Source organism: Corythoichthys intestinalis, chromosome 2 (assembly GCF_030265065.1).
Source record: "Corythoichthys intestinalis isolate RoL2023-P3 chromosome 2, ASM3026506v1, whole genome shotgun sequence".
NCBI classification, from domain to species: domain Eukaryota; kingdom Metazoa; phylum Chordata; class Actinopteri; order Syngnathiformes; family Syngnathidae; genus Corythoichthys; species Corythoichthys intestinalis.
The window spans coordinates 70,778,724-70,790,979 of NC_080396.1; the positions used below are offsets into that span (position 1 = coordinate 70,778,724).

At 41.4% G+C, this 12,256-nt stretch overlaps 1 protein-coding gene across 5 annotated transcripts in view; it reads left to right on the forward strand.

Moving 5' to 3' along the window:
* Positions 1 to 12,256, forward strand: part of kdm5c (lysine demethylase 5C) — a 54,747-nt gene that overhangs the window by 29,720 nt on the left and 12,771 nt on the right. For all 5 annotated transcript variants that reach the window (XM_057821942.1, XM_057821974.1, XM_057821951.1 and 2 more), the window contains 8 exons: positions 690 to 852; positions 936 to 1,055; positions 1,129 to 1,323; positions 2,788 to 2,969; positions 7,619 to 7,743; positions 7,823 to 7,970; positions 11,261 to 11,351; positions 11,433 to 11,815. In XM_057821942.1, coding sequence (XP_057677925.1) covers positions 690 to 852; positions 936 to 1,055; positions 1,129 to 1,323; positions 2,788 to 2,969; positions 7,619 to 7,743; positions 7,823 to 7,970; positions 11,261 to 11,351; positions 11,433 to 11,815 — 1,407 coding nt within the window. The remainder of the gene's footprint in view (positions 1 to 689; positions 853 to 935; positions 1,056 to 1,128; positions 1,324 to 2,787; positions 2,970 to 7,618; positions 7,744 to 7,822; positions 7,971 to 11,260; positions 11,352 to 11,432; positions 11,816 to 12,256) is intronic.

The following is a 12,256-nucleotide window of genomic DNA, read 5'->3' on the forward strand; positions in this document are numbered from 1 at the left end:
ATCCATTTGAACCTGATGCCTGATGAGCTGACAGCGAATAACTATGCAACTTCGAGTGGCTTGGACATCTACCGCTATCAATGGCAGCCATTGAGTTAATATTTAATTAAAAATCCTGCAGATAACTTCGTGTTGAATTTTTACTTCTCTTGTGGTTCATTTTGGGGCATTTACAGGTTGCTTCCTATTGATTTTGAGGCTTTTACAGGTCACTTCCTTTTGATTTTGGGCCACTTGCTGTTAATTTTGGGGCATTTATATGTTTCTTTAAGTTGATATTCTGGTCACTTGATTTTGGCGTGTTCCTAGGTAACTTAATGATAATTTTTGGGTAATTTCCTGGCTTTGAATGCACATCTTTCAGTACAATTGACAGTGCTAGACATCCAATCCATTTTTGACTGGGAGGGGTTCACCAGTCACCAGTCAAAATGGGTTGGGCATCTTGTAGCGTCATTGGCAGCCAATAAGTTCATTAATCATAACGATTATTAAAAGTAGTAAAAAATCAAATTTCACCCGAGGTTGTCACAAAATAACTAGAGTATCTGTACTTTTGCTATTACATATAATATTCGGAATTCTCATCCAATATTTCAGTCACTTTTCCATACTTTGGACAACCTTAGATCCTGGTACCTACCCCTAAGTTGTGAATATCATATACTAACCTCAGCGATCCTCTTCAGGGGCGAACCCAAAACCTGGTACGGCGTCCCTTCGGTCGCCGCCGAGCGACTGGAGGAGGTGATGAAGAAACTGACTCCGGAGTTATTCGAGTTCCAGCCCGACCTCTTGCACCAGCTTGTCACCATCATGAACCCCAACATCCTCATGGCTCACGGCGTACCGGTTAGCTAGCGCCTGATCGCATGTGATCTCCTAGCTCCCAGCTAGCGACCCTTCGCAACATTCATCCTTCTTCCCGTCGGCAGGTCGTGCGGACCAACCAGTGTGCCGGCGAGTTTGTCATCACCTTTCCCAGAGCCTACCACAGCGGCTTCAACCAGGGTTACAATTTTGCTGAAGCCGTCAACTTCTGCACGGCAGACTGGGTGAGTTTCTCGTCTCATCGTACCGAAGTGGCAAAAAGTCTAGCGTGACCCTCTCCACTCGTTGTGGTTTTAGCTGCCCGCCGGTCGTTCCTGCATCGAGCACTACCGACGCTTGCGGAGGTATTGCGTCTTCTCTCATGAAGAACTAACCTGTAAAATGGCGGCCAGCCCAGAGAAACTGGACCTCAATCTGGCCGCAGCCACACACAGGGAGATGTTTATCATCGTTCAGGAGGAGAGAAAGTTACGAAAGGCCCTCATGGAAAGGGTAAGCGATGGAAAACATTTTTTTTTTCTTCCCCTTTTTCTCACTATGTCAACTATGCCTAGTGCTGCAAAGATTAATCGATTAACTCAGGTAATTCGATAAGGAAAAAAAAGCTTTGAATCAAAATTTGCTGCTTCAAGGATTCGTTTAGTGTTGTTGTAATGGTTTGTTTTGAAAGTGTTACGTATAGTTTTATTGATTTGGTTTGTGGATACACACTGCCCTCTAGTGGCAACTGTGAACATGCCATAACTTGTTGAACATGGCTGAATCCAGCTGCTCCCTGTTAAGACCAACATGAGGTATGTTTTTTTTTTTTTTTGAGCTTATATGCTTATTTATGCATGTATTTAGTTTGGAAGTACAGTGATACCTCAGCTCACGAACGCTTAAGCTCACAAACTTTTCGCCTCAAGAACATTAAATTCGCGAGCATATAGTCTCTGCTGACGAACTAGTTTTCGGCGGACGAACCAATTCACGCGGTCGAAAAGCGCCACGAGAAGCTGACGCACCCTCACGGCGTCCCAGTTCGTCCCCTCACTTTCGTTGAGTGCGGACGTGGTTTGTGTTTGATAGACATTTTGGACCATATTGAGTGTACTTTTGCTATTATGGGACCGAAAAAGAGTTACCTACAGTCCTTATGGAAGGTGACTCGTGTTACCAATTCGCCCTCGACTGGTAATTGGCGGTGCTTTCAGCTTCCCACCGTAGTGAGAAGTGGACCGGCGAGTCACGTTGGCTCGTTGTCGTCGGTTGTCTTCGGTTCGCCCGATTTCCTCTCCAGAAAGGTGGCGGCGTGCATACAAACACCCAGAGGCGTCTGATGGCTTTTTGTGGGCACTTTTATTAACAACCAAAAGCATGTGGGGGGCACAGCAGTGGAGTCTACGCTAACTGCGCACTTTGCCGGTAACACTCTCCTTCCAAACAGTAACTCCCTCCCTCCCTCCTCCTCCCACTCCATTCCATCAAGCCATCTACTACCATCACAAAGGTAAATAAAACGACTTTATTATACAGTACAGTTTATTTCTTTAATTATAATACAATAGCACATTTATTATACATAAAATAAGGTATATTTTTGTATAGTTTTAAGGCTTATTTAGTAGAAAATTATGTTTTATGGGGACCTGGGAACGGATTATTCTCATTTTAATGGTTTCTTATGGGAAATAAATGTTCGGAAGACGAACTTTTCGCCTTACACACACTTTCTGGGAACCAATTATGTTCGTGAGCTGAGGTATCACTGTATACTGAGCAGGTTTTTTTTAAATGGGAATATGTTTTAACGATTCCTTAAGAGCGTTGTTGAAAAAAAAAAAAAAAAAAAGTTAATAAATGTAGTCCGTCGACTCAATTATTCGAACTGACTAATCGATAGATTAATCTCTTACCTAAATAATCGATAGCTGCAGACCTAATGGCGCCACTAGAAATGTACTCCGTGTGCAGGGCATCACCGAGGCTGAGCGCGAGGCATTCGAGCTCCTGCCCGACGATGAGCGGCAGTGCGACAAATGCAAGACCACTTGTTTCCTCTCGGCGCTGGCTTGCTCCAACTGCCCAGAGCGTCTGGTGTGTCTCTATCACACTCAGGATCTCTGCAACTGCCCCACTGACAAACTCTACCTCAGGTATTACAGTCTTTCTCCTGGTTGAACCACAGTCGCCGAACATCCGTTTAGGGTCTGGTGTTGTTTGGGTTTTAGCAGATACCGGTTACTACTAGGCCTGAGTGATATTGGAAAAAACTATCATTGCTATGTTTTTTAGTCACTGGGTTTGTGATAAATTGCCAGTGGTGGGAAGAGTAGAGTAGCGTTACTTCAAAATATTACTCAAGTAAAAGTAGTCATCCAAAAAATGTACTCAGGTACAAGTAAAGTATTTGGTAAAAAGAATACTCAAGTAATGAGTAACATTGTGAATGCTTTATTTATTTATTTATTTATTTATTTATTTTAACAACAATTTCTCAGCTCTGTTATCTATATGAACGATTATTATACTGTACTATATTACATAACAACATTAAGCCAAAGAAATACAACAACAAAAAACAAATTCCCTCAAGAAAAAAGAAATTACAAAAATTCAGCCTATATGTCACTAAAATGATCGTATCTCCAGTTTCCGTGGTCAATCGGTGCCAAATAAAAACGGGGAGAGACTCAAATCTGAGCTTTCGAGTCATGTTGACGGCGGCGCTCTATAACAAATGATTTTTTACTGTGCTTTAGACTTCACGTGATTGAATAGGCCTGCGTGATCATAGAACGTCAAGCCTGATTCTGATTGGTATAATGGAGTCGTGATTATTGTTGCGACATCTCATTGGTGAAACTGATTGAGCCACTGTTGGCACCACTGGCAAAAAAAACAACTTTAGAATAATGAGGAAAAATAAAGACAAGTGTAGCCCAAAGTAGCGGCATAAGAGTAACATTTCTTCACAAATCCATCCATCCAAAACTATGGCTAAGTAAAATACTCTTAGCAGTACATATTTCTCAAAACGTTACTCAAGTAAATGTAACCCGTTACTGCCCACTTCTGTATATTGTGATATTGAAACTAAAAGAATTTTCACCACAGTGCTGGCCAAAAGTATTGGCACCCCTGCAATTCTGTCAGGTAATGCTCAATTTCTCCCAGAAAATGATTGCAATTACAAATGCTTTTGTAGTAATATCGACATTTATTTTGCTTGCATTGAAAAAACACAGAATGAAAAAAAATATTTACCGTATTTTTCGGACTACAAGTCGCACAAGCCATAAAATGCCAGACGAAGAGAAAAAAAACTTAAGTCGCACCGGAGTGTAAGTCGCATTTTTGGGGGATAAAATCCAACACATAGAACAGATATGTCATCTTGAAAGGCAATTTAATATAAAAATACAATAGAGAACAACATGTTGAATGAATGTACAGTGTACAGTGCATTAACAAAATGCGAATATACTGTCCCCACCACGACGCTACAGCTCGGTCTTGGCTATACAGCGAACTCCCAAATGACGATGCTGAATCAATTTGGTCCTCAATACCAAACAGGTTCGCATCAACGTAAATAAATGATAATTAGGTTGTTTTACAGCAACGACATAAACTGTTAGCGTGTGTTCGCTAGCATTGGCACATCGTTCAAACACCCACACAACTGGCTCTAAGTGTCCGATCGCGTGTGGAAAACACACAACAACAGAAAAGATACACACAAGCGTTGCCTCTGTAGAGATATTTTAAAAGCATAATCAATAAACGTAGGTTTGCAGCCGTGTTTCTCTCTCGCTAACTCGCCCACTCACTCAGAGCTACGTAACTGTCTTCTTCTGGCGTGTGAGCGCTCTTCACGTAAACAAGTGCGAGTGCGCCCCCACGTGGACGTGAAAGCGCCACAAAAAGCATGCATTTCAATATAAAAAAGTCAATACAATTGAACACACATTGCCAAAGCAGAACGCAAACGGGGCCATAGCTATTAAGTTATTCAGATAACTATAGCATAGAGAACATGATAACAAGTTTACCAAACCATCAGTGTCACTCCAAAACACCTAAATAACATGTGAAATGATATCATAATGTGTTAATAATTTCACACATAAGTCGCTCCTGAGTATAAGTCGCACCCCCAACCAAAATATGAAAAAAAACGCGACTTAGTCTGAAAAATACGGTAAATAATTATCATCTTATCCAAAACTCCAAAAATGGACTGGATAAAAGTATTGGCACCCTCAGCCTAATGCTTGGTAGCACAGCTTTTACACAAAATAACTGAACAACCACTTCTGGTATCCATCAATGAGATACTTACAATGCTCTGTTGAAATTTTAGACCATTATTCCTTGGCCAACTTCTCCAGGTCTCTGAGATTTGAAGGGTGCCATTTTCAGATCTCTCTACAGGTGTTCTATGGGGTTCAGGTCTGGACTCATTTCTGGCCACTTACGAAGTCTCCAGTGCTTTCTCTCAAACCATTTTCTAGTGCTTTTTGAAGTGCTTTTTGGGTCATTGTCCTGCTGGAAGACATATGACCTCTGAGGGAAACCCAGCTTTCTCTCACTCACACCTGACATTATGCTGCAAAATTTGTTGGTCTTCAGACTTCATAATAACATGCACACAGTCACACAGTCCAGTGCCAGAGGTAGCAAAACAACCCAAAACATCAGGGAACCTCCGCCATGTGTGACTGGGGGGACCGTGTTCTTTTCTTTGAAGGCCTCGTTTTTTTCCTGTAAACTCTGTTGATGCCTTTTCCCAAAAAGCTCTACTTTTGTCTCATCTGACCAGAGAACTTTCTTCCAAAACGTTTTTGGCTTTCTCAGGTAAGTTTTGGCAAACTCCAGCCTGGTCTTTTTTTATGTCTCTGAGTCAGAAGTGGGGTCTTCCTGGGTATCCTAATATAAAGTCCCTTTTCATTCAGACGCCGACGGATAGTACAGGTTGACACTATTGTACCCTCTGACTGTAGGACAGCTTGAACTTGTTTGGATGTTAAGTCAAGGTTCTTAATTCACCATCCGCACAATCTTATGTTGAAATCTCTATCAATTTTTCTTTTCTGTCCACATCTTGGGAGGTTAGCCACAGTGCCGTGGGCTTTACACTTACTGATGACACTGAGCACGGTAGATACAAGAACATTCAGGTCTTTGGAGATGGACTTGTAGGCCTTGAGATTGCCCATGCTTCCTCACAATTTTGCTTCTCAAGTCCTCAGACAGTTGTTCGGTCTTCTTTCTTTTCTCATGCTCAATGTGGTACACACAAGGACACAGGACAGAGGTTTAGTCAACTTAAATCCATTTCAACTGGCTGCAAGTGTGATTTAGTTATTGCCACCACCTGTTATGTGCCACAGGTAAGTAACAGCTGTTGTGAATTACACAAATTAGAGAAGCATCACATGATTTTTTAAAGGGTGCCAATACTTTTTCTGGCCCATTTTTGGAGTTTTGTGTAAAATAATGATTTTTTTTTTCATTGCAAGCAAAATAAATGAAGCTATAACTACCAAAGCATTTGTAATTGTAATGATTTTCTGGGAGAAATTCAGCATTATCTGACAGAATTGCAGGGGTGCCAATGCTTTTGGCCAGCACTGTAACTTGAATAGCTCTGTTTGGAATAGGCGTGAACGATATTGGAAAAAATTAACATTGCGATGTAAATTGCCAAGGCTCCACACTTAATTTTTGAAATGGTTGCACTGGTGCGCCTAACTTTTTCTTAAGGTGCAACAGCACAAAATGGTGGCGCACCAACATTTTTCTTGTAACGCCTTTAATGCCATCTGAACAGCCTATCCTCACTAGGGTCGCAGGGGTGCTGGAGCCTATCATAACTAACTCCAGGCAGAAGGCAGGGTACACCCTGCACAGGTTGCCAGCCAGTTGCAGAGCAGATATAGACTCACAACCATTCACTCACATGTACGGACAATTTGGAGTGTTCGATCAGCGTACAATGCACAGTTTTTTGGGAAGTGGTAGGAAACCCACGCAGAAACTGGGAGAACATGCAAACTCCACACAGGAAGGCCAGAGCTGGGATTGAAGCTACGATCCCAGAATTGTGAGGTGGATATGCTAACTGCTTTTCCACCGTGCCACCGTCATAGTATGAAATCATTTTAAATAAGAATAACGTCGGAAAATGCTTGTCTTTACTACATGCTTCATTGAATGAGTCCAAACTAATTCACTCACACTGCTGAAAACAGCCTCTCACTTACACAATGAATTAGGTGGCACAGCACATTTCAGACTGGGCTGCCGCTAGTGTGTAAGTAGTTTAACGATGATTAACACATTCGTGCCTTTGATCATAGAGCTACAGCGCCTTCTCTGGCCAGATCAAAGCTACACATCTGTCAACCATGGTTAACTTTAAGTACCAAATGCCAGCTGCTCTGGTGACCAAGAAAAAGTTTGGTCGCACTGCATAGTAGGAATAATGGCGAGAGACTGTAGTTATGTACGAGCATGAAGCAGAAAAACAACTTTGTTTGTTCAGAAAAAATATATATCGCATGCCGATGCGATTATTGCGCGTGAGCACATCGCGGTGACGATGTTCAAACAATATATTGTTCAGGCCTAGTTACAAAATACTTTTTAAAATCCGGTGTTTAACCCCCTCAAGCACTGAAATGTTTTTTTATTGGGTCCGGAACCAACTGTTGCTTCTGAGAATTGGAACCGATACTAAATTGATCCCAGGTTTCAATACCCAACACTCATGGACCTATTTGGCTTCTCGTCCGGACAGGTACCGATACACTCTAGACGAGTTGTTGGCCATGTTACACCGCTTAAAGGTTCGCTCCGAGGCCTTCGACTCGTGGGCCAACCGGGTGAAAGAGGCCCTTGAGCAGGAGGAGGGAAACAAGATAGGTAGGCAACCGCCACTTTTGTTTCTAACCCCGTCTCGCAGGAAACAGGAAACACATCGTTGTATGTTATCCATTCCCAGGACCGGAAGATTTGGAGAGCCTCAAGACAGAAGCGGCGGAAAGAAAGTTTCCCGACAACGAGCTACTGCGGAAACTCAACGTCGTTCTCAAAGACATGGAGCGTTGCCGAGAGAAGAGTGCTCAACTCCTTTCCCACTCCGACGGCAGGTAAGATGAAGGTAGTGGCAGGGGTATCCAGCCCGCAGTGTTATTTTGTGTATCGACTAGAAAATTTTCCGCAAGTAAAATTTGCGTAGTCTGAAATCTTTTCTAATGATTACAAAAAACAAAAAAAATACCGAGAATATTTACTTTTTAAATTTTTTGTCCATAAACGAAGTGTTTATGTTCCCTTTTTTTGTTTATTAAAAAAGTAAAAATATAAAAAATTAAATGAAAATGAAAAATTATATAATTTTGAAATATACTTTTTTTTTTTTTTTTTTTTAAATGGTGGCCCGAGGGCTAGATCTGGCTCACCACATCAATTTGGCTAGGTTCATACCGCATGTTTTAATGCACAATTCGAATTTTTTTGTCATATCTGATTTTTGGCATGCCCATTCAGACTGCCTTTGTCCATTGAGCCCATTTAAGTGTTACGCATGCGCACTAATTCGCAGTCGGACACGCGCTGTGCAAACTGACCCGCCTGCGCAGAAGCATCAAAACAAATGACTACACACGCTGCCTCTACGTCATTCCATGGTGATCATATTTTGATCTTCAAAAAGAGGACACAAATAACAGACATAAATAATCCCTGTTTATTAAAGTTTATATGGACTGATAGAACACGTGCATGACACACACACATACGGTCGGTTTGCCCCGACTCGGCCATGTAAGTAATATTGAAATATTGCTCATTTAGCGCACAGAAAGAAAACTGAGCATTCTCGGGCTTATCCTTTTTTTTTTTTCTTCATTTTTTTAAAGACTGGTCAAGCTCGCCTACCGCATAAAAGCTAAATTCAAGCTAGGTGCTAATGCACAGCTCTCTCGCTGCCGTCCTACCTGCCTCTTTTGCGCCTTGCTGACGTAATTGCTGCATGAATTCCCTCGACTTGAGAGTTCAGACCACAGCCACATTCTGAAAAATTGTGGCCAAGATCGGATTTTAACCACATACAAAAGTGACCTTGATCAGATTTGAAATGTTCCAATTCGATGCGACTTGTCCCGTTCAGACCGTCAAATTAATGCCTCCCACGAGTTGGATAAACACCAAAACAAAATCGGATTTGAGCATTAAGACCTGCAGTCTGAACCTTGCCCTAGTGCAGTACTTCTCAAATAGTGGGGCGCGCCCCCCTGGGGGGCGCAGAGCGATGCCGGGGGGGCGCATGTGTCCTCGGGGAACATGCTTTTTTTTTTTTTTTTTTTTTTGCCGGACTGGAATAAAGTGTACTTGCACATGCACTCAGTGGGTGGCAGTGGCGCTCTCATTTTCAGAGTGCGTGCAGTATTTTTGAACTAAGGAAGAGCACTCAGCACACAGAAAACAGACATGAAGAGCAGTGCGCCGCCGCAGTTTTCGAAAGCCGTTTTCCGACCGGACTCACTCACACAGCGACCCACTGTCTTGTCCGGTTCTCACGTCGCCGCCCGGGAAGTGCCATTTTCGGCTTGGGATCGTCACGACGACCGCCCTCACCTACGGTTCTACCTCGGCCGCCGAGAATGCGCTTTTTTCGGGCCGTTTGCCTTTTAGCTTTGACTTTTAATACAGTGGGGTGATGAGGAAAGACTACTGTTTACTGTGTCTGAAAATAATTATAGCGGACTGCCAGAAGCCAAATCAATTAAGACGCCACTTAAAGACATTCGACCCCAATCTCATAGATAAGCCGCTTGATTGTTTTTCAGCGAAAACGTGCCGAATATTGCCAACAATAGTCCTGCTTTGTCAGTGTTATATCAGTAAACCAGTGAGCATTGTTAGCATGCTCATTGCATAATGACTCCACACCATTGCAAAGGAGGTAATACTGAGTGTGAGCAGCAAAAATAAAAACTGTCCTTCTGTCCAAGGACACTCTTTTTTTCCTTTATTCATTTTTGTTTTTTCGGTCAAATTTTTTGGCATATTGTCCTCATGAGTAAATGTTTCTAATCAATTTGAATTTGTTATTATTTACGGATTTTATTACATTTTATTTTTCTGTATCAAATGGTCAAAAATACCTTGAGTGTATTTTTACAGTTTGAATGTGACTTTTTTTTTTTAAATTCAGGCAAATTGATGCACGTCAAGTCTTCTCTGTTACAAACAAAACAATGTTAATAAAGTTATACTTTATTATAAGTTGATCTGTTACTTTTTTTCTTTATTAGAAAAAAAGGACACAATGTTAGGCAGATGCGTATTTATAATAGTAATTTTATAGACGAATAATACTATTTACAGTGGCGGCGGAGAGTTTGGGGGGGCGCGAAACATTTACGTCTTGCTTGGGGGGGGCGTAACAGAAAATAATTGAGAAGCACTGCCCTAGTGTGACCCACAAAAGTAAATCACGTGCATTGACTAAATTGATATAAAATGTCTGTAGTCCAAAAATAGGACAATATTAACTTTTTTTCATCCTTTAACAAAACATATTTAATACATGTGTCTGTTTTTTTTGTTTTTTTTTTAATCAAAAATGATATTATGCACCCCCCACCATTTTTTGGTTCTTAAAAATTTTAACAGAATTCAAGATTAAATAATGTATGTACATTTGTCCTTTTTATTTTTTTTTCATTATTTTTCTCACACATGAGAATATTTACTGCTTCCCACCATAAAATGGGAAATGAAAATTTTAGAGGCACAAAAACAAGCATTTTGACAATTTGAAGTAAACGCTTTAGGAACAGGAGTTCCAACATTAAATTAATATTGTGCACAATTAAAAATGTCATTAACCCCAAAATGTATAAAATTAAGATTAAAATCCTTCAATTTATGTGTTAATGTTCAAGTAGATGCTAAAGAAGATTAAGAATCTTAATGAAAATTAAGTATTTAGTATAAAAAAATAATAATAATAAATAAAACCTCTGTAAATAATACACTAATAAATAATAAACAAAATTTCTAAAAAAGGAATATGTAAATTTTCATATGTTGCAAAATGGCTACAACTTGTATCTATGGTGTAAAAAAAAAAAAAAAAAAAATTGGGAATGTCACCAATTCTCAAGAATCAGCATGTAAGGATTAAAATCTTAATATTGCAGTATTTAAGTGAATCTTTAATCATATAAATATTTGAATTTTTATGTATTTATTTGTGAACCAATCAGTCGATTAATTGTGCTCTAATTGACCTGTCGTTGTCAATGCGAGACATCCAATCCATTTGGGTGTCCTCTCAGTCAAAAATGAATTGGACGTCTCGCGCCATCAGTGCCAGCCAAATAACTTTCTACGGCTCAGCCAACATAACAAAGAATTTTCTGCATTCCAGTGACCCCAAAATGACCGTGTCCGAGCTGAAATCCTTACTAGACACCATGCAAAACCTGCCCTGCGTGATTAACCGCCTGGACGAAGTGCAGGTGACCAATCTTTGACAAAATGTCCGACCTTTCTTGGATTTTTTTCCTCAACGGGCGACCTGTCGTCCGTCCCCCGTCAAGGCGGTTCTGCGGACGGTGAGCGCGTACCAGTGCCGAGCTCAGGAACTCCTCAACGAACGTGACTGGCGGAGGAACTCTGCACCCGCTGAGCTCTTGCAGACATTGCTGGAGCAAGGGAGCCGACTGCCTGTGGTCGTTCCCGAGTGCGCTCTGCTCCAGGGCCTCCGGGAGCTGGGGCGCTGGCTGGCGGAGGTCCGGCGCACCTTGGGCGCGGAGGGCGGCGAGAGGCCTGAGGTCACCCTGGACGTCCTTCGCGAGCTGATCCAGGCGGGACGCCACGTGCCCCAGAGCGCCTCTGTGGACACAGCCATGGCCGAGCTGCAGGAGCTGCTCACCATTGCTGAGCGATGGGAGGAGAAAGCGCAGATCTGTCTGGAACAACGGTAAGGAGTGAGGCTATAAGTGGCATATTGACTAGTGTTGTGCCGATATTACTATCGGAAGGGGTCCTTATCAGCTAATATTAAGAAATAACGCCTTGATCTCTGCGCAATGTGTACTGGTGGTCGCCCTTCCCAAGATGGCAGGCAGTTACAAAGTAAAAGAAACAGCACAGATCTGTCTAGTACAAGGATAAAGAGGAAGAATATGATTGAAAATGTAAATTTTCCTTACTGAAATCAATAAAAACTAGGGCCGTCAAACGATTGATTTTTAATCGAGTTAATTACAGCTTAAAATTAATCGTAATTAATCGCAGTTCAAACCATCTATAAAATATGCCATATTTTTCTGTAAATTATTGTAGGAATGGAAAAATAAGATACAAGATGGATATATACATTCAACATACGGTACATAAGTACTGTATTTGTTCATTATAA